The following is a 22,320-nucleotide window of genomic DNA, read 5'->3' as shown; positions in this document are numbered from 1 at the left end:
TGTAGATCAGCTATTTTCACTATTTCAGAAAATGTTTGTTCCATTTCCTGAAAAGTAACGGTTTTGGACATAATAATGTTTCCAAACCGACCATGACAGTATATGTTTTTACTTTACTTTCCCAGGGAGAAGCTGGCCCACTGTGTCTAGATGAAGTTCTTCAGCATGCAATGCTACTGGAAGATACTGAAGGCAGTCATCATGCTGGCCTTGGTCTCCATCGCCATCCAGTACACAGCCATTCACATTCATTTGCATTAAGCTCCTAAGATGAATATCAGAAGATGTCTTTTTTTGTGTTGTTGTCTCCGCCAGGCCGAAAGGCATGGCGAGAGAGTATGTTTTCGCCCCTGTCCGTCCGTGTGTCCTGTCTGTGTGTTACCAGCTAATCTCCGGCACTGTTGGCCCGGTCGCTGCGAAACTGTGCACACACACTCCCTGGATGCCAATTCAGAACCTCTACCCCAACATTTTCACATGGGCCTGTTATAGCGCCACCAGGAGGCCGATTTGTGCAAAACCCATTTACTCCTACAGATTTTATCCAAACATCACGCAAATCGGTACACAGTATCTCTATAGTCATGCGATCAAGACGGATGTGTCCGATATTTCATATTCCATCCTGATTGGCTAAGGTTGGCTTGCAGGATTGGTCCGTTTTGAACAAAATGTCTCAAATCATGAACACAGCGTGCGATTTCCGTGAAAACTTGCACGCACATTCCCACTAGGCTGAGGAAGAAATGCCAACCTTTTCACATTGGCCTGTTATAGCGCCACCAGCAGGTCTAATTTACCAAAACACATTTTTGCAACAAAAGGCCTCAAATCATGAATGCACGCACATTCCCACTAGCCCCAGGAAGAAATGGCACCCTTTTCACATTGGCCTATTATAGCGCCACCAGGTGGCCACAATAACCTACCTGACCTGGCGGAGACCTGTGCTCCGAGGAGCACTTTTTCTAATTTGTTCTGTTTTTGTTTCTAATCTTCATAGTACTTTCATTATATTTTAGAAATGTTATGTCTAAATGTTATTTGATCATTGAGCAATAAGGGATAGGACTAGATAAGTTTTTAACTTCATCCTATGCCCTTTTCGAACACCCTAGAGAAAAACATGTATTTGTTTTCGTATTTGTATATTTCTTATTTCTGATTTTAAGTGTATTATGTTTATTTTATGTATTTCTTTTGTCTTTTAACAGTGTTCGAAATGAACAAATCAATCAATCAATTCGGACGCTGACCTCCAAGCCCTACGTCTCCTTCAATGCCACGGCCAGGAAGACCCACATCCTGGTCCTGGCCACCTACCGCAGTGGCTCCTCCTTCATGGGCCAGCTGCTCAACCAGCAACAGGAGGTATGGGGTAGAACCAGCCTGATCTCCAGAGATCTCCGTAACATTGCACGGATCTAGTGCACTTCATTCCGTGGATAGTCGCCTAGAAACCCCGAAATTGCGTGCATATGTACGGCGAGTCCCACGGTGGGCGTAACCAGTCGCAACCCGGAAAAACCCGGAAGCAGAGCAGTCCCCACAACAAAATTTACGATTCTGTGCCTATCGGTACATAACTCAAACGGCGCTGAGTAGGCACAAGGGAATGTCGCAACGTGCGGGACGGCAACTCGCTCGCTTTAGCTCGCTCGGTGGCCCCTTACGTGGCGACACTTCCCTTGAGACTGCGCGCCTCCGAAATGGTTTTGTCACAAAGGGAGCGCCGTACATATGCACGCAATTTCGGGGTTTCTAGGCGACTATCCACGGAATGAAGTGCACTGGATCCGTGCAATGTATACTAGTTCTCTGGAGATCGGGTTGGGTAGAACAGTGGTTCTCCAAAAAAAAATCCCCAAAATGCATATTGTGTCTTCTTGGGACAATTAATGTGGACAAATCTTCGGACAAATGTGATCAAACGGTGCCGTCCCGGGCACTTCCACACTCCAGGAATGCGGAAGTGCCGCAAAAAGAACTGTTTAAAATGACTGAGGCGTGCCGTCTAAATCAGACTTGAGCCACAAGAGGCACCGCCGAGCGAGCCGTCAGGCGAGCGAGTCGCACCGCCGAGCGCTGTGAAGTCCGCTCTGGCCGACTCATCGCCTTTCAAGTTAATGTCCCGATAGGCACAGAATGGTAACTCATATCCCCCCTAGTCAACATGTGCAATTTTTGCCCCCCCTTCCAGTCAAACGTTTGACTTATTAAGACGTCTGTTCCAATAAGTCAAACATTTGAGGTCTTAGGAGTGAGAATGCGCACCAGTCTACCATGCATTTCTATGGTAAAGACACGCTCCTCTTCCCAGCGCCCAATCATCACACTTCAGTGCTTCCGACGCATCCGAAGAAGGAAACGGTTCCACTTTTGTCCTGATTGTAAGTGACCAATCTGGGAACCCAGAGCCAGTGAGAATGAAAAACAGCGCCCTCTGCTGTTTGTACTATCTCTCACTGGCTCTGGGACAATGACGACGTAGCACACGTGCGCAAAGGAAACCGGGGTTTTGGTCTGCCTTCAGCTTTCACTTCCGGTGGTGCCACTATGTTTTCATTCCCACTAACAATATTTCTACACGGAACACTAACACCACTTCTCCCAGAGAACATGGATCGTTTTGGTTATAAGCCCACTTGTTTCTATGATGAAAGAGTAAGTTAAAATGTGAATATCTTTCCGTGGTTTTGTCTGCTCGCTATTGGTAAATTAGTTTGGGTTTGTTTCGAGGGGGAAAGATCAACGGACACGTGAATCCCGCCCACTACATTTGATTGGGTAAAGCGCGGCCTGCTTCCTGATCTGAAGGCACGCCCACTTGTAGCCCAGTGCGTAGATGTTATGACGAGCCTTCACGACAGATTCCAACGCGGAGCAGAATCTGTTCTTGAGAGATTAGTGAGTGACAAACCTGATCAATCCAACGTTGAATCGTTACTACAACCACGAGAAATCTGTTTACATAGTTTCAGTTAAGCTATTTGTGCTAATATTTTAGGAGGTTGATAGGTTGGAACAGTGCGGTGTGTGAGCGCTATGGACATGATATCCACACTGTGTGTGTTAACACTATGGACATGATATCTACACTGTATGTGAGCACTATGGACATGATATCCACACTGTATGTGAGCACTATGGACATGATATCTACACTGTGTGTTAACACTATGGACATGATATCTACACTGTGTGTTAACACTATGGACATGATATCTACACTGTGTGTGAACACTATGGACATGATATCCACACTGTGTGTGAACACTATGGACATGATATCTACACTGTGTGTTAACACTATGGACATGATATCCACACTGTGTGTGAACACTATGGACATGATATCTACACTGTGTGTTAACACTATGGACATGATATCCAAAGCACTCCTCTGCTCAAAAGACGTTCTCTGCACACGACCCTTTGGGGGATGGGACGATATGAACATTTCATGTCACAATTATTGTGGCCAAAATAATTGCGAATAATAACAAATTACCGAGATAATCAAAATGTGCTTAAAATTCCACGTTTTAGATTCCACGTTTTTAGAACTTGTAGATTGTCTATTTTTGGCAAAGAAAATTGGTATAGAGAGAAAAAAAGATTGTACCAACAGGTCTGTTTTACCGTATACACAGCTCGGAAAAAAGGGAACCCATCCCAGTGTATGACGGAAGACAGTTTCACGATAAATTAAAACATCTATTATACATGCTGATGCTTTTAAAGGTGATGTATAGTGCGTGCCAACGTGTCGTCACCACAGGGGGCGTGGCATAGTACCTGCAGACATACTTGTGAGGGTCAATGTTAAGTCAACCTGTTTATACCCCACAAAGATGTCCGCCGCTCCAAATGACACTTGTTGACGCCCCCTTCAGGATTTTTTGGTACGCACTATTGCTTTGGATTGTGTGTCAATGAAAGTATCTATTGTGTTGTGCAGGTCTTCTACCTGTTCGAGCCGCTCTGGCACGTCGGGACCACCCTGAACACGACCGACCGCCGTGTGAAGCTGAACGCCAGCCGCGACATGCTGTGGAGCCTGTACGACTGCGACCTCTACTCCCTGGAGAGCTACATCAAGCCGGCGCCGGCCAACCACATCACGGACAAGCTGTTCCGCCCCGGCGCCAGCCGGGCGCTGTGCGACGCCTTCGCCCCCACTGACGTCAAGAAGGAGGACGGTGATTGCGTGTGCGCGCCGCTCAACATGACCCTGGCGATCGAGGCATGCCGCCACAAGAGGTACATCATTTTTTAAAAGTATTTATTGATCTCTCTTCCCCCCTTGCTCCCCCTCTTCTTCTTTACTTTCTCTTAAGGCAGGGGTCTTCAACAGGGAGTCCGGGACCCCTAGGTGATCCTCAGAGTTACTATACATCAACCACTTGAACCCTATAGCATCCCTATTCTGGGGTGAAACATTGACCCAGAAATAGCAGATCTACAAGCTCACTATAGAGCTTTTAGGTTGGCTATTTTCGGAGGTTTGTTAAAGGTTTAATGACATTCACTTTTACACCACATTCAAAGTCTTTGTCCTGGTCCTTCAAAAGTGTACAAAAAGTTGTAAGTGAAAATTCCATTCCAGTGATCCATGGCAGGTGTTTTTCTCTCACATTTCTAAAGCCTTTTCAACTGCAATGAAAAAAGAAATCTTTGCCTGCGGGTGTCGCTGGTGAGGGATTTTGCCTGTCAATCATCGCCTCTGCTCCGCCCCCCCCAAAGGAAAGGATAGGGGAGGGGAGGGGCGAGGAGGAGAGTGGGCGGGATTAATCGACTGTGACCTCACTGTCGAAGGGCCAAGCTCAGATTACTTTTCAGCCTAATTATTCAGAAAACCCCAGACCACAGAAAATCCACTGAATGTTCTAAGTTCCGTTTTTTTGGGTGTAATTGAGGTCATAAAACCCCAAATAAAACATTGAAAATAAAAAAAGTGAAAATGAATGTCATGATACCTTTAAGTATTGATGGTTTAAGTGGTTAAATGTCTGAAAACACACATTGAACATGAATCCAATATGTAGTGGGGGTCCCTGCTTCATCTCTCTCTCAGCTAGCGGGTCCTTGGCCTGAAAAACATTGAAGACCCCTGTCTTATGGAAATAACAAAACCGATGGAGCTTTGGACAAAAACGAATGTCACCCTCTGTTTTTACACCTATAAACCTGTAATGTGACAATAAAGTTGATTCTTCTAATTCTGATTCCGAGGCACGTGGTGCTCAAGATCGCGGCAGTGCCGGAGATCGGGGACCTGCGCTCTCTGGTGGAGGATCCCCGGCTCAACCTCAAGGTCATCCAGCTGGTCAGGGACCCCCGCGGGATCCTCTCGTCGCGGATCGAGACCTTCACGGACGATTACCGCCCGTGGAGCATCTGGCAAGCCACTGGCCGCCGGCCCGACAACCTGGACCTCAGCCAGCTGACGATGGTCTGCGACAACTTCCTCAGCTCCGTGTCCACCGGCCTCGGTCAGCCGCCCTGGCTCAAAGGGAAGTACATGCTGGTTCGCTACGAGGACCTGGCGCGAAACCCGCTCCTCAAATCCAGGGAGATCTACGACTACCTGGGGCTGCCCATGGACGAGAACGTGGAGGACTGGATACAGGCGAGCACCAGGGATCCGTCGGCCAAACACAAGTACGGCACGGTGAGGGACTCGGCGGCCACGGCGGAGAGCTGGCGATTGAGACTGCCCTACGACATGGTGGAGCACACACAGGTGGTGTGTCAGAAGGTGCTCCATCAGCTGGGGTACAAAACTGTGAGATCGGCGGAGGAACTGAAAAACATGTCCCTCTCAGTCGTTCAGGACAAAACTTTTTTACCTTTTTTGTAAACGAAGATAGTTTTGGGAAAAAGACTATTTTTTATATATGTGACTGGCCGTATTTGAAGGGCAGTCTTCTCGCAAGGTCTCATTTCCCACCAGAGCAGAAAAGAGCAGATGAAAAAACTTTTTTTTTTTCATGTAAAATGTTCTAAACCCACTATAGCAATCTGGTAATATCAGGCTACATATTACTTAAATGTCAGAGCTTAACTCGGCATGTAAATATCACATAAATGAATGAATGAAATGTGAAGTGGAGTCGAAAATAATTGTGCAGTCCTCCTGGAGTTAGCCAAATATGGTTAATAGTTAGCTTAATTTCCATCACTCACCCGCTGTTAATAGCCAAATGAGGAAATGTACACGCTCCATTAGTTATCGACGCGGGTCGCGTTATTATTCCCGTAATTTTCATGTATTGTACATCCCAAAAGAAAATGTATTAACCACACTATGTTGCCGTAATGACTTAATATTTTTGAAACATAATATAGCGTCTTTTTGCTGGTCTTGGAAAGGGGGATTGCTTCCGCATTTTTCTTCTTCGGTGGTGTAAACAATGATGGTGTTGCCAGAGAGAAATAAGCAACCAGGTCAATGAAAACAAGCCCAAAGAATTAAGTGACTATTAGGCTACATGAGCACTTTAAACCTATAATGCATCGGCTCTTTGAAAATAAACGATTTGGAAATAGCCGAACTACAAGCTCACAACAAATAAAAAGCAACTACCAATATTTACAAGCAACTTTACAGAAAACGAGGTTGCTTATAATAAGCATACATAAGCATGGGGACGTGTGTGTGTGTGTGTGTGTGTGTGTGTGTGTGTGTGTGTGTGTGTGTGTGTGTGTGTGTGTGTGTGTGTGTGTGTGTTGTGGAATGCAGCGGCAAAACACAAGCGTTTTTTTTGCAAACAAACACGTGGACACTAGTCGACTAGTGTACACGTGTTTGTTTGCAAAAATGCTGTGTCATCTACTTAGTCAATCTATATACCATTTTAAAGGTACGGGCCTTGTGATTAAAATGATGCAAACCATTCCAAAATCAACGCCAAAGTCCAAAATACACAAACACAAAACAGCCCACCCCACCCTGACAAGCACTTACACACACAGTATACACTTAGTTTGACTAGGTTCCACAGATAAACATTGTGAAAATAGCAGATCTACTGTCAACAATCTCCATAGGAACTAGATGATTATCTTATTATTTATGATGGTGCAAACCAGGCTGTCCGCACTACCCACCTCTATGGCAGCAGTGGAGAGCCTAGTTTCTGTGTTCAACCCAGCTGCTCTGAACAGCTGCTGTGACGTCATCTTACAAACTCCCTCCCGCCTTCACGCCAATCCACCAGCAGATGGCAGCAGATAACCAGTTGTATTATCACATGAAGGTACAATAATGGCTATTTTTATGAGATGGATGGATGGATGGATGGATGGTTGGATGAGTGGGTGGGTGGGTCGGTCGATCGATAGATAGATGACCTCAGATTCTATAATACATTCCTTCAGCAAAGCTTTGAAAAGTAGTTTTATTCAGTTTGTTGTTATTCTATTCTGCTTGTATTAGCAAATCTGCCACCAAACATCATATGGAGTCAAAACTCTGTCTTCTCGTTCTCAACTTTTTTTGTGTGTAAGGGGTGAAAGGTCAGAAGGCGGGTCCTAAGCTGTAAGACACCTCTCCATTGGTCACTCAGAGTGACAGCCCTGCTTTGGAAAAGTTTAGTCTGATAGTACTTTATGATCCCAGGCTTGAGGGTTCGAATCCACTGCGGGTCAATTTTTTATGATAGGTTTGTTAGTGTCAGGTAAGGTTAAGGTAAGGTATTGTTTTCTGTGAGGCTATGGAATTACGCTGGCAAAACAAAAGAGTATTACAGCCCAACAGTGTGATCCAACAATTAAAATACCACTTGGCACTTGAGGAAATGTTATGGCATTAAACACAATACAAGAAAATATCCACTTGAACATACCGTGTCATCTTCCCCAACAACAAAAACACTGCAACACTCCATTGGCTATCTCTTCATGACCCTGATGAGGTCTTAAACCTCAAGGCCTTCATGAAGGATTGATATGCGTTTGGTGTGCATGTGTAGGACAACATCCCTTACAGAAGGAAAAGAATAACAGACATCACATTTAATGACAGCCATTTCAAAATGTAAACAATTAAGGCATTTAGCAGACACTCTTAATCCAGTGCGGTTTACAGTAAGCAAGGTAAACACAAGGTCAAATCAAATCACATCAAATGCATAGAGACTGTGTAGTGCCTCAATAATCTAGGGTCATAGGTAAACCAAGAACCCATCATCAGTCTAAACATTATAATATATATATTTTGTTTTTTTAAAGTACATTGAAACTATACAAACTATAAGGTGCCAGGTCAACAAATGAACCTGGCACCTGTCTAAACAACATGTAGAAGTAAAAGTATTGGAAATGGGAAATACTCCAGTAAAGTAAAAAATCCTCAAAAGGGTACTTAAGTACTGTACAGTACTTGGGTACTAACTGTGACCTCATTAATGGGTCTAAAATGTTTGCATGACATGCTCACCATCCAATGAATCACAACAGACTAAAAAAGCAGGTTGGAGAGCATACCTTTTCTTTTGTCTTTTGTGTGTGTGTGTGTGTGTGTGTGTGTGTGTGTGTGTGTGTGTGTGTGTGTGTGTGTGTGTGTGTGTGTGTGTGGGTGTGTGTGTGTGTGTGTGTGTGTGTGTGTGTGTGTGTGTGTGTGTGTGTGTGTGTGTGTGTGTGTGTGTGTGTGTGTGTGTGTGTGTATTATATACTGTATATACACACGCACTATATAGGTTCAGCATGACTGCATACGAGAATGCAGGCATGCACTGGCACACCATGACGTGTGTGTGTGTGTGTGTGTGTGTGTGTGTGTGTGTGTGTGTGTGTGTGTGTGTGAGGGTGAGGGTGAGGGTGAGGGTGTGTGTGTGTGTGTGTGTGTGTGTGTGTGTGTGTGTGTGTGTGTGTGTGTGTGTGTGTGTGTGTGTGTGTGTGTGTGCACGCACTATATAGGTTCAACATGACTGCATACGAGATTGCAGGCATGCACTGGCACACCATGACATTTTTTGTATGCAGGGCCAGCATTCATCATTCTGAGGTACAGCTGTACATGTTGTGCTTTTCTGCAAAAACGTCTTTTTTGTTTTCCCTTTAAATTAAATTAAGTGACGGTAAAGTATATACAAGAAGAGATATACTGAAGAAAGAACAAACAGAGAAACAGACAGAAGACGGACGTTTTGTTTTGGAAACTTCTGACAAGAGTGAGTAGAGCAAAAAAAGCAATAATAATAACAATAATTAATAACTATAATAATAATAATGACTGCATTATTATTATCATAATAATAATAATCATTATTATTATTATTATTATAATGATCTTGACACATGTTGTACAATAGACAATCATGGACAAACACAATAGACAATAGGACTCGATGTTCAAAAATATGACAAACAATTACAGACCAATTATTGTGGAGTCCAAAGGACGTTTTTAAAATCTTAAGACTCAGCTTTTCTCCCTGGGGTTTCCTTTTGATGTTGTACTGATGCTGTAATCATGTCTTTTATCTGTCTAATGTTTTCTGTCGTGTTCTTGCATCTTTTTGCGCTTTTGAATTTCGATTTTAACTTTGGTCAACCATGGTTGTTTTAAACGTGCTTCACAAATCAAGTTAGATTTGATTTGAGTATTAAAGAATGGAGGTCTGTACAGGTCCAAGAAGTAAGACTCGTTGTGAAACAGACCTTGTAGCAACTCATAATGTAATAACGTCTCATAATGTAATAACGTCTCATAATGTAATAACGGTTCATAATGTAATAAACTAAATGTAATAAAAGCTTGTAATGTAATAATCAGCTCATAGCGTAATAAAATAAAGTGCATAACGTAATAATGGATTTTTGCATAATGTGATAATGTAATTATGTTACATTAAGAACCTTGCATAGCTGCTCATAATGTAATAACAGTTCATAATGTCATAACGGCTCAAATTGTTGTTTCCTGGCAAGAATGATATGGTCAGTATCATGTCAGTATCATGTCAGTATCATGGTCAGTATCGTTTCAGTATCAGTCAGTATCATGTCAGTATCATGGTCAGTATGTCAGTATCTTTTCAGTATCTAATTATTATCATTAAATAAATACATCTACTGATGCACAAACTTGGACACATCATCAGTGTTGTTTCCTGGAATCACTGGGTGTTTCGGGTCTCGCAACAGACACCCTCCTACAGGCGACCCGGCCGAGGCTGATCAGACCCCAGTCTGTGTTCAAGTGGCATGCTACAGCCCCTACTGTCTCTTGAGGGGAGTAAGAGACAGTGCTAATGAGGGGGTTAGGGTTTAGGGTGGCAGGTGAAATGTTAACAGCAAGAAAGTATTGAAAGTATTGTGGTAAGTATCATGTCAGTATCATTTTAGTATCATGGTCAGTTTCATGTCAGTATCATGGTCACCAAGATACTGACCATGATATTGATATGATACTGACCATAACTAAACATGATACTGGCCATGATACAGACATGATACCAGCCATGATACAGACATGATACCGACCATGATACTGACCATGATACCGACCATGATACTGACCATGATACGGACAATGATACGGACAAAGATACTGACCATTATATTTTTTACCTTTTTAACATTGCCCTATTATAGCACCACCAGGAGGCCGATTTTTGCAAAAAATAAATAAAACAAAATTGAAAAAGTGTTCCTCAGAGCACAGGTCTCCGCCAATACTATCATTGTAAAAATGTGTAGCACATTGGCATAGACACTATGGCAGTGGTCGGCAAGTAAGTTTGGCCTCGGGCCAAACTTTTTCAAAGACATTAGATGGTGGGCCAGAACACAATCAATGGCTAATTTAGGACGTGGAACTTGCAACAAACAAACATATACAATAATAATAACTGTATTGTTATAAAAGTTACTACATAAAGATGTGGTATAACAGAAAAAGCGTGTGGAATCAAATGTGACTGGGTACAATGGTTTATGCCGCAAGTGATCATTTTCCATTTTCCATTTTAGAAGAGAATATAAGCTTTTCATATGATGTATCATTCATTGAAATTGGACAATATTTAAAGAAGATGTGGTCATTTGAATCTTGTTGAACCTTAAACCCCAAAGCAGAGAAATTGCCCTGCAAAGATCCTAGAGATTTTAACACCTCAGTGGCCCAGAAATGGGTGTGACAATGGGAGGGACAATAGGTACTCAACCCCACCCCTAATCACTCCCCCACCCCTAACCACTCCCCTACAGGTGTGACAGTAGGTTAGCTGTCAACACTATAAACACACTTGACAAGACAGACCTGCTTTTAAATTTCTAAATGTACAGTGAAACAGTACATTAAAAGTAAAGCTCCCGATACTTTTACCCTATACCAAAACAATGACGGCCGCTGGTATTAACATCGCATTGTTAACAGCTGTGCCTCAAAGTTATAACCACTTTGAGTTTCTAACTTGTGGTCATAGTCGCGATACTTTTCAGTTGTGTGGTGGTACTAAATTTAGATGGATTTTACTGTAACAGAAAGTTCTGTCCACCGTCCAGTCAGAGAGCATGGTTCAGACCGGAGCACGGAGCAGGCTCTGTTATCACAGACGGAGCTAGCGTTATTATTAGCCGTAGCCAGTGTTGCCAGATTCTGCTGGAGAGAAACAAGCAGCCAGGTCTATAAAAATAAGGCCAACATAAGCAACTAGGGCAGGTCAATCAAACTGTCTAATATTAAATACTGTCTAATATTGTTTTATGTTTTCCCAAAGATTTTCATGCCAAGAGGACCCCTCTTGCCCCTCAATATGTACAATCTACAGATTTTCATGCCAAGAGGACCCCTCTTGCCCCTCAATATGTACAATCTACAGATTTTCATGCCAAGAGGACCCCTCTTGCCCCTCAATATGTACAATCTACTTTACAGAAAAACAATACCAAAGTCGCTTATAATAAACGGATTTGGCAACACTGGTCAAAGCCTCATTTATGCTCCTTATGCACGACGGTGTCGCGCGCTGAAAACAGCAGATCTACAAGCTCACAACGCGTCCAGACGTGACCCGTTGTGAGCTTGTAGATCTGCTGTCCTCTTTAGGGAAAGAGGACAGGAGAGCTGATTAGCGTTAGAAGGAGTTCTCCTTAACGTTATGGTACTGTCGTTCCTTTCTCCTCACACCCGCGGTAGCGCAGGCTGCTCGTCTTTAGTAAAACATAATAATAATAATACACTTTCGCTACTGACCAAAACAAAGACGGTTTTGTGGAGTTGAAAGCCTTGCTGTGTGTTTACTAACAGAAACACGTTGTACTTATGGGGGCTGTACTAGAGAGAGAAACCGGAGAACAAAGCCTAGCCAGGACCAATCGAAACCACTCTATGCAAATCTCGGCAGAGTATCTCTCCACCCCCCTCTCCACACGCAAAGTAACACAGAGACTTGCTCTAAGCAGCCTAGTAGAGACTACTTTGCCCTACAAATGTAACCATTTAATGATTCTCCCACGACTATATTTTGCAATAGAAACCTTCTTTAACATTCGAACTGTTTTAATATGAAAAAAAAACGAAAAACACAACAAAAAAAAAACGAAGCTAAATTCTCATTTTTACTCTGTTTCCACAAAATTGACTTGGGGAAGGTTTCATTGTATTCAGTCACAAATGTTACAGGCGCACACAGAAATGCTTATCTAATGCTTTTTGTGCAGGCGTCATCCTTGAATGTTTCATTTAGAGGATATTTAGTGAACATTTTATCTGGAGACAGACAGTACTCCTTTTCGAACAAGAGCTCTTTCATGGTTCAAGGTCTCTTAGAATGGAGAGAAAAAATGTATCATTTAAGGGCATGTGAAACACAGCTTTGGTGTGTTTTTTAAACGTGAGAGGAGATTTTCATCCAAAAGTCTCAAGAGGAAAGTTGACAGTGAAAACATAACATTCAAAGAACGGAAATATAACTATTTGTTCATCATACCTGATTTCATCAATTCAAAGCTATTGCTGCCCCATATCCTACCTGGACTGTCAGTCAGCTATTGTAAATGATTTACAAAATTACTTGTCGGGGCCAGATATTAACGCTGGCGGGCCTGTTGCCTACCACTGCACTATGGCATATTAGGAGTTCATTATGTATTTCTGGTAAAATTATTGATCAATTATTTTGTATGTCTGTGGCAAAAATATAATATTAATGAGAATGTCCATAACAATCTGGCATGGTGATGACCCCTGATAATAAGCATCCCAGCCATACGAATGATTATTTATGATCTACTTCTGTCCCGTTCTCAAAGTCACCTCTGAAACAACATTTAACCTGCAGTAAGCCTTGAGATTGAATCCCAGCAGAGATTGTCTATCACTGTCTCCCTCTCAGCTTTCCGTCTGCCTGCCTCCCTCGATCTCTGCTTTCCTACTGTCTGTCTGTCTGTCTGTCTGTCTGTCTGTCTGTCTGTCTGTCTGTCTGTCTGTCTGTCTGTCTGTCTGTCTGTCTGTCTGTCTGTCTGTCTGTCTGTCTGTCTGTTGTCCTTCACTGTCTCCCTCTCAACTTTCCTTCTGTCTGTCTGTCTCTCTCCCTCTCAGTATAAGGTGAACACTTTATATATTCACAGCCTAATAATTGTGACCATGATTATATTTCTCTGTGCGTGTGTGTGTGTGTGTGTGTGTGTGTGTGTGTGTGTGTGTGTGTGTGTGTGTGTGTGTGTGTGTGTGTGTGTGTGTGTGTGTCTCTCCCTCCTCTCCCTCTTTCGCTCTCTCTCTTTCCCTCAGGTGGTTGATTTCCGCCATCTAGTGGACACATGTTGTAATCTCTCAACATTAAGACAGCTGTAAAGGTTCACTTGGTACGTTTATTAACAACAATGATCAAACTAAATTCACTTAAGACCAGTGTTGATCATGTTGAAATACACTGTAGATATTCACTGTAAGTAGAAAGACTATCAAGTAAGTAAGTAAGCCTTGCAGCGTTGCAGAGCTATGTGGCCCACAGGGCAGGAGCCTATCTCCTGTTGTGGGGCAGCCTGACACTTGCTGGACATAATGTACAAGTACACCCCCTGGGCTTAATGCTAGCATTTCACAGGGACCCAATATACAGTGATGTACAGATCCTCTTCAGGGAAGCCTTGTCTGTTATTGTGGATGAAGTCTAATGTAACTTCTATGTACATACGGTAACAGTGTTACATTTATATAACTTTGCTATACTGTATATATCTATATGTAAATAGATTTAGTCCAAATAGCTTTATATGTCTATGGTTGCACAGAGCAAGTTCTGTCAGGGAACTCAGCACAGTTGCTGCTGGCCGACATTCTTCTATTCTCAGCCAATCACATACTCACTTCATAATAGAGCATCCTATTTAAATGGGGAAGTTGCATTGCTCATTCCTTGCTTGCCGTTTTCCGCTGCCTACTGCTGTCTGTGCTGCTTTAAACTTTGCTGCTGCTCAGATCAGCTATTGTCACTATTTCAGAAAAAAGTTTTTTCCATTTCCTGAAAAGTAACGGCTTTGGACATACAATGTTTCCAAACCGACCATGACAGTATATGTTTTTACTTTACTTTCCCAGGGAGAAGCTGGCCCACTGTGTCTAGATGAAGTGCTTCAGCATGCAATGCTCCTGGAAGGCACTGAAGGCAGTCATCATGCTGGCCTTGGTCTCCATCGCCATCCAGTACACAGCCATTCACATTCATTTGCTTTAAGCTCCTAAGATGAATATCAGAAGCTGTTTTTTTTGTGTGTCGTTTGTTCTGTTTTTGATTTTGTTTGTTTCTTATCTTCATAGTACTTTCATTACATAGATTTTAGAAATTGTACTTATAAATGTTATTTGATCATTGAGCAATAAGGGAAAGGACTAGATACGTTTTTAACTTCATCCTATGCCCTTTTCGAACAACCTGGCCTAGAGTACAACATGTATTTGTTTTCATATTTTTACATTTCTTATTTTAAGTGTATTATGTATTATATTATATTATTGATGTATTTCTTTTGTCTTTTAACAGTGTTCGAAATGAACAAATCAATCAATCAATTCGAACGCTGACCTCCAAGCCCTACGTCTCCTTCAATGCCACGGCCAGGAAGACCCACATCCTGGTCCTGGCCACCTACCGCAGTGGCTCCTCCTTCATGGGCCAGCTGCTCAACCAGCAACAGGAGGTATGGAGTAGAACAGTGGTTCTCAAACTTGTTTTTCCCAAAATGCATGAATGAATCGTGTTATCTATAATAGTCCAAACTGAGAAAATCCCTTCCGAAGAATTGGCACTTCTAGCACCTCTCAGCTCCTGGTAATGGGCGTGAACAATAGGTAATTTATTCAACCACTCCTCTAATCACTCCCCGATTAGCCTCGGAAACCCGTCCTTTTTTCCCCCCCCATTGACACCTTTCAGTCAGCTGTCCACTCTATCGAGGCTAGGCTACACAAACACTTCACCGTTGTTTTGTCCACATCTTCAGTGAAATACTTCCATACAAACGAATGTCGAGTGGCCTGTTGTTTAACTGGGGCCGCACTCACCTAGCTGCTATATTGTTTATACAACTAGATTCTGTCCCGAAAAAGACTAACGCAATACTGGCCGCTTCCCACCGTGGTGAAGTTAGTTTCAGCCTCAGGTTGAATATTCACCCAGTGGATATTACTCCAGTAAAGTAAAAATACCTCAAAATTGTACTTAAGTACAGTACTTGAGTAAATGTACTTAGTTACTTTACACCACCACAGAGAGCAGGGATACTGATGGGCGGGGATTAGGCTTGTAACCGGAGAACAATGGAGCCAACGACCAACCACTCTCCGCCCACACAGGACCGACAGAAACACACAAAAACACAGCTGTTTTTGTAATGTAATTTAAACCACGTAATGATTATAAAACGATTATCTTTTGGAATACAAACCTTCTTCAACATTTGAATTTTGTTAATATGAAGGAAAAAAAACGAAAAGCACAAAAAAAAATAGTTATTTTGCTCTTTTCTACTGTTTCTCAACGGGCGAGTTGATGCCCCTTTCTCCAGCCACAGTCACAAATGTGGACAAAATGTGATCAAACTGTGCCGTCCCGGGGACTTCCACACTCCAGGAATGCGGAAGTGGCGCCAAAAAAACAACAGTTCAAACGACTGAGGCGCGCCGTCTAAAGCGGACTTGAGCCACAAGAGGCACCGCCGAGTGAGCCGCTAGACGAGCGAGTCGCCGTGCCTGTGAAGTCTGCTTCGGCCAACTCAGCGCCGCTTGAGTTAATGTCCCGATAGAGACAGAACGGTAACTCAAATCCCCCCTAGTCAACATGGGCACTTTCATTACGGCACTGGTCACATACTGACGTGATGATGGCATTGACGAATCAAGAGAAAACGTGCATGTTGCAACCATGACGCGTTACAACCGTCCCGGTTCTCATTACCGCATATACAGCTCAAAAAAAATGAACCTATCCCAGTGTTTGACAGAAGACAGTTTCCCGATAAATTAAAACATCTACTATACTGATGCTTTTAAAGGTGATATATTGCTTTGGATTGTGTGTCAATGAAAGTATCTATTGTATTGTGTAGGTATTCTACCTGTTCGAGCCTCTCTCGCACGTCCACACCACCCTGAACATGGTCGACCACCATGTGAAGTTGGGCGCCAGCCGCGACCTGCTGCGGAGCTTGTACGACTGCGACCTCTATTCCCTGGAGAGCTACATCAAGCCGGCGCCGGTCAACCACATCACAGGAGGGCTGTTCCGCCACGGCGCCAGCCGGGCGCTGTGCGACGCCTTCGGCCGCACCGGCAATATGGGGGACGGCGACTGCGTGTGCTTTCCGCTCAACATGACCCTGGCGATCGAGGCATGCCGCCACAACAGGTACGTATTTTTTTAAATGTATTTATAAATACATTTAAAATAGCAGATCTACAAGCTCACTATAGAGCTTTTAGATCGGCTATTTTCTGAGGTTTGGTGTAGAGGGGAAAACGAGCAGACCAAGTACCGAGCCACAGGTCAAGTTTACAAAGTATTGATGGTGTAAGTGGTTAAATATCCGAAAACACACATTGAACTGCCAATATGTAGTGGGGGTCCCTGCTTCATCTCTCTCTCAGCTAAGGGGTCCTTGGCCTGAAAAACGTTGAAGACCCCTGTCTTATGGAAATAATAAAAACGATGGAGCTTTGCACAAAAAACGAATTTCACCCTCTATTTTTACACCTGTAAACCTGTGATGTGACAATAAAGTTGAAAATTCTGATTCCCAGGCACGTGGTGCTCAAGATCGCGGCGGTGCCGGTGATCGGGGACCTGCGCTCTCTGGTGGAGGACCCCCGGCTCAACCTCAAGGTCATCCAGCTGGTCAGGGACCCCCGCGGGATCCTCTCGTCGCGGATCGAGACCTTCACGGACGATTACCGCCCGTGGAGCATCTGGCAAGCCACTGGCCGCCGGCCAAACAACCTGGACCTCAGCCAGCTGACGGTGATCTGCGACAACTTCCTCAGCTCCGTGTCCACCGGCCTCGGCCACCCGCCCTGGCTCAAAGGGAAGTACATGCTGGTTCGCTACGAGGACCTGGCACGAAACCCGCTCCTCAAATCCAGGGAGATCTACGACTACCTGGGGCTGCCCATGGACGAGAACGTGGAGGACTGGATACAGGCGAGCACCAGGGATCCGTCGTCCAAACACAAGTACGGCACGGTGAGGGACTCGGCGGCCACGGCGGAGAGCTGGCGATTGAGACTGCCCTACGACATGGTGGAGCACACACAGGTGGTGTGTCAGAAGGTGCTCCACCAGCTGGGGTACAAAACTGTGAGATCGGCGGAGGAACTGAAAAACATGTCCCTCTCGCTCGTCCAGGACAAAACCTTTGTACCTTTTTTGTAAACCGAAAAACCTTTTTGGAAAAACCAAAAGGGTGGGCCCAGGCCTAGCTATGCCCACCCGTGGCTACGCCCCTGAGCAGATCTACAAGCTCACAACACATTGCCATGTGATGAATTGTGAACTTGTAGATCAGCTATTGTTTGTTTATATCAAAAGACCAGAACTGATCAAAGTAACTAAAAGATTAATTTATAGCAGTGGTTCTCAACCAGTGGTCCAGGGATCACTAGTGGTCCTTGAGGTGGTCCCCAGCTACATGATGGAGAGTTGGTAACCAACTCATTTTTCAGAAATGTTTTAACTGACCAAAAACCCCAGTATTTCTTTGACCAGGTAGGATACAGAAGAGATGAACATACCCATATGACTAGACAAGCCAGTTCAGGTGATATGGTAACACTTAAACCAAGAACAGATCTTCTCAAAGCTTCTACTATCTATAGAGCTGTAATAGGATGGAACTCATTGCCTAAGTACATAATTAATACAAACACAAAATTCACCTTTAAGAAAAAGTTAAAATAACACCTGATGAAAACCTGATGAAAACATGTCTGTACTAATCCCCAGACACACAAAGTTTAATGTGTAATAAGTGATTTAGTTATAGCTTTAATTGTACTACTTGATTGTACTTTTTATTTTTATTTTTTTCCTATTTTTATTTAGATTATAGTGATTGTAAAATTGATGTAAGGAATGTTTCTGTTAAAATGTTTGTCTGTGTCGGACCCCAGGAAGACTAGCTTTTGTCATGGCAAAAGCTAATGGGGATCCTAATAAAACAAAACAAAACAAAACAAATGGACCCTTATTAGATAATTTGGTTTCATTTTACGCTCAGTTAAAGTATTGTTAAACATCTGCATTATTTTTTTTATCAATGTTTGCCTGTCATCCCTCCTATTGTACCACATCAATACAGCATGGATGGAATTGTGGACAAAACCTTATCCAGCGATAACATGTTGTCTTGTTTATTATTTTAGGTGAGAACCTTGTATAAGCCCTATATTGGTTTCCTTTCTCACCTGCACTTATTTCTGTGTTTTTCATATAATGTTTAATGTTTTTTATTGTGCGAATAAATAAATCAAAACAAATATTCTAAGTTTTGGGTTTAAGAGGCTAAATCTAATGGTAGTCTGTGGCTCAAATGCATAATAAATAATGGACCTTGATATGAAAAGGGTTGAAAACCACTGAGCTATTATAATAGACGATTATCTTTGTATCCGCACTATCCACCTCTATGGCAGCAGTAGGTAGGCCTACCCACCTCTAGCAGTAGGTACTGTAGTACTACCCACCTCTATGGCAGCAGTAGAAAAGCCTACCTCTATGGCAGCAGTAGGTAGGCCTACCCACCTCTATGGCAGCAGTAGGTAGGCCTACCTATCTCTAGGTCTACCCACCTCTATGGCAGCAGTATGGCAGCAGTAGGTAGGCCTACCCACCTCTATGGCAGCAGTAGGTAGGCCTACATCACCTGTTGGCTGTTGAAAGGTTGAGCCTAGTTTCTGTGTTCTGCCCAGTGCTCTGTACAGCTGCTGTGACGTCATCTTACAAACTCCCCCCCGCCGGCGCCTTCACGCCAACGTGCATTCCCGTGTTGTTTCCAGTTCCACCAGCAGATGGCGTCAGATAACCAGTTGTATTATTACATGAAGGTACAAGCTTGTTTATTTTTGGTAGATAGATGTTTTTATTCTATTCTGCTTGTATTAGCAAATCTGCCACCAAACATATGGAGTTGCATTCTTGCTTTTATTAACCAAACAAAATACAAATATTTGAGAGAGAAAAAATATAAACGGAGCACAACTTAATTTTGAATGAAAACAAAGTAAAGCAGGAAGCAAAAACACAATATTTGCAAGCAAAAAAATAAGGAAGAACTTTTTAAACTACATAAAACAAAATACTTAGTCAAATGTATGTGTAATTCAAATGTGTTATGTTAATGAAAATGATTTGAATATTTTGTTCTTGTTTGCGAATGAAAATATATATTATAATTTTTTTCGATTGCAATAAGCCTTCTCTCTCTCTCTCTCTCTCTCTCTCTCTCTCTCTCTCTCTCTGCAAAAGCCTTCTTAACTCTGTATTTTTTCTCTCTGATTTGTTTGTGTGAGGGAACATTGCAACTTTCCAGGAATAGAAAGCCTGCAGTTTCTATTAGCTTGGATTCCCCATTGATGATGTCACTGGTAGACGGGACTCTGAACTGTCCACAGCCCTCCTCTGAGACACAGACCGAGTAGAACAAAATTGTACCATTTTATCATGAGTATTAGTGAGGACCAATTATATGAAGATAGGTTGAAAAGCGGTGAAGTCGTCCTTTAATAATTTCACCCAAAATGTATATAACAAATTATGACTATTTAAATAGAAATAACACTGTCTGTCAGTTATGTAACATAAGAGATTTAAATAGGTTTAAATAGGATTAAATCTGACTTAGGCCAAACAAAAAGCAAAAAATAAAAAAATGGCCTAAATCAGTAAATAATTTGGCTTAAGTCACAAAACCATGTGACTTAGGCCAAAAAAAAGACATAAATCTCCCGCAAATGCCGACCAGGCGATCAAATTGTGGATTTGCGGGAGAACGGTTCCGATTCACTTTTCATTACTAGAGCCCGCCTACTGTCTCGGTTTGCACACATGAGGCTCACACAGACCGGATCTGCAACCTTCTTTGTTCTCATTCGTCGCTGAACTGTCAATCTGACTAAATTAATTAATGTCATTCGCTGTGGGAGGAGTGTGCGTCTAAAAGTGACCAACCAATGGTCTCAGATGCAGAGAGAGACGGAGAGACAAAAAAATACACACAGTACTCAAGGAGTTACCCGTGTCTAAAATAATAACTTTTGCCCGTTGCACTGTATATAGCAGTGACTTCTCTCAGCTCACGGAGGCCTTAATGACTGCAAAAAGGCACGTCGAGGTATGTTAAGCTGGCAGCATTGTTGATGAAGCTCAGCTAAAACACTTATGTCCTCTTTGTAGCTTTGATTGAATACTTTATCAACAGTTTGCAAAAAAAAAAGCACAGCGCAACTGCTGCTGCTGTCGCCAATTTATTATCTACATCAATTTTGATGAGAGAGATCAAAGCTAAAAACGTGTGGCGAATGCATTCAAATAGCCTAGTGAAATTGGAAGATCTACAAGCTCACGAGGGGTGTGAGCTTGCCTTGTAGATCTGCTCATTGCTTTAATAGCTGCGCTAATGATGCCCAAATAACTCCAGGCTGAAAGAGTGAACGTGAACCTCCCGCAAATGCTTTTCTCCAGGGTGGGATGTCTGTGTACCTACAGTGTGCCTCATGGGCCTTTCACACTAACCTGACTCCGCCAGATGGAAGAAGCTTGTGTAGTGGAACTCAGTGAGCTGGGATTGAACCCGAGGCTCCCACTCGCCAGTCCGACGTGTTACCAGTCATGCCAATAGGGCTGAGCCCGATTGGCTGGTCTGTTGCACGCCGGTTCTTGGCTAATTTGACTGTGGGGGCTACGCCAAGATCCCGCCCCTAGTAGCCGCTGATTGGTTCACACACGCCGCTGTGCGGAGTAGCCCTACTCTCTGAGCGATCCCAGATGGAAGCCGTATTGTGAACCTGTGAAGTCAATACCGCCCCCATCTGGCCGGAGTCAGGTTACCTTCACACAGGACAATACAGTAAAAGGCCTGATGTACGTACAGTATGCCTCATGGGCCCTTCACACAGGACACGGATATCCAGGGAATCCAGGTAATCATTCTGATTGGTTCATAACATGTAGGCCAAAATGTTATGTCTTATGCACAGGCCATTGGACTGTGAACCTCTCTGTCTAAGTGTGGTAACTTTAGCCCGCAAACATTGAATATGCCAATATATAACTATAATAACCTTATTTCACAATGTGTGTATGTGTGTGTGTGTGTGTGTGTGTGTGTGTGTGTGTGTGTGTGTGTCAGGGGCGCTGAAATGGAAAATGACATGGGGGCACACATCGCGAGCGTGCATGCATTCAGTCCGTCGTTTTTTTTCTTCGGGTGGGTTTGTAAATTTTTGGGGTGTTTTTGTTACTTTATTTCGGTTCATTCGGTACAATTAGACTTTTTTTTTTTTTTTTTCGCGTTTTTTTAAAATGAATTCTTTCTTATTTTCGACTGGACTGAATTGTGGGAGGACACAGTGTATTTTAATTAAACAGGCGCCGGCGCCACTGGTGTGTGTGTGTGTGTGTGCGTGTGCGTGTGCGTGTGCGTGTGCGTGTGCGCGTGCGTGCGTGTGTGTGTGTGTGTGCATGCGTGCATGCGTGCTTAACTGTCACCTCAATATGGGCTCTCAAAATGGTTGCATCGAAGAATGCTTGCTTGCTTATGGTTGTCCATCGAATCCGATGATGACGTCCACTTCTATCGGTGAGTTATTTGGTGGCTGAA

General features: G+C 43.2%; 2 protein-coding genes across 7 annotated transcripts in view; both read left to right on the top strand.

The window, feature by feature from the left end:
• The window catches only part of LOC308089722 (carbohydrate sulfotransferase 1-like), a 203,282-nt gene extending 184,377 nt beyond the window's left edge, over nucleotides 1-18,905 (top strand). For 2 of the 6 annotated variants that reach the window (XM_080434604.1, XM_080434605.1), the window contains exons 2-6: nucleotides 13,742-13,815; nucleotides 14,552-14,656; nucleotides 14,994-15,150; nucleotides 16,558-16,856; nucleotides 17,249-18,905. In XM_080434604.1, the coding sequence (XP_080290730.1) occupies nucleotides 14,577-14,656; nucleotides 14,994-15,150; nucleotides 16,558-16,856; nucleotides 17,249-17,876 (1,164 nt within the window). In that variant the 5' untranslated portion in view covers nucleotides 13,742-13,815; nucleotides 14,552-14,576 and the 3' untranslated portion in view covers nucleotides 17,877-18,905. Of the gene's footprint in view, nucleotides 1-8,947; nucleotides 9,177-13,741; nucleotides 13,816-14,551; nucleotides 14,657-14,710; nucleotides 15,151-16,557; nucleotides 16,857-17,248 lie in introns of those variants that run through there. The other 4 variants (XM_080434603.1, XM_080434607.1, XM_080434606.1 and 1 more) reach the window with 4 other exon arrangements.
• On the top strand, nucleotides 126-6,105 carry LOC308089715 (carbohydrate sulfotransferase 1-like). Its single transcript, XM_080434591.1, has 4 exons — nucleotides 126-230; nucleotides 1,215-1,371; nucleotides 3,962-4,263; nucleotides 5,236-6,105. Exons 1-4 carry the CDS (start codon nucleotides 151-153, stop codon nucleotides 5,861-5,863), a joined length of 1,167 nt encoding a protein of 388 aa, XP_080290717.1. The 5' UTR covers nucleotides 126-150; the 3' UTR covers nucleotides 5,864-6,105.
• Nucleotides 18,906-22,320: the final 3,415 nt, after the last annotated feature.

The sequence above is a fragment of the Gymnoscopelus braueri genome (genome assembly GCF_963280865.1).
Source record: "Gymnoscopelus braueri genome assembly, chromosome: 1".
NCBI lineage: Eukaryota > Metazoa > Chordata > Actinopteri > Myctophiformes > Myctophidae > Gymnoscopelus > Gymnoscopelus braueri.
Note: the sequence above shows the minus strand (reverse complement) of the source record. Positions and strands in the feature narration are given on the sequence as shown.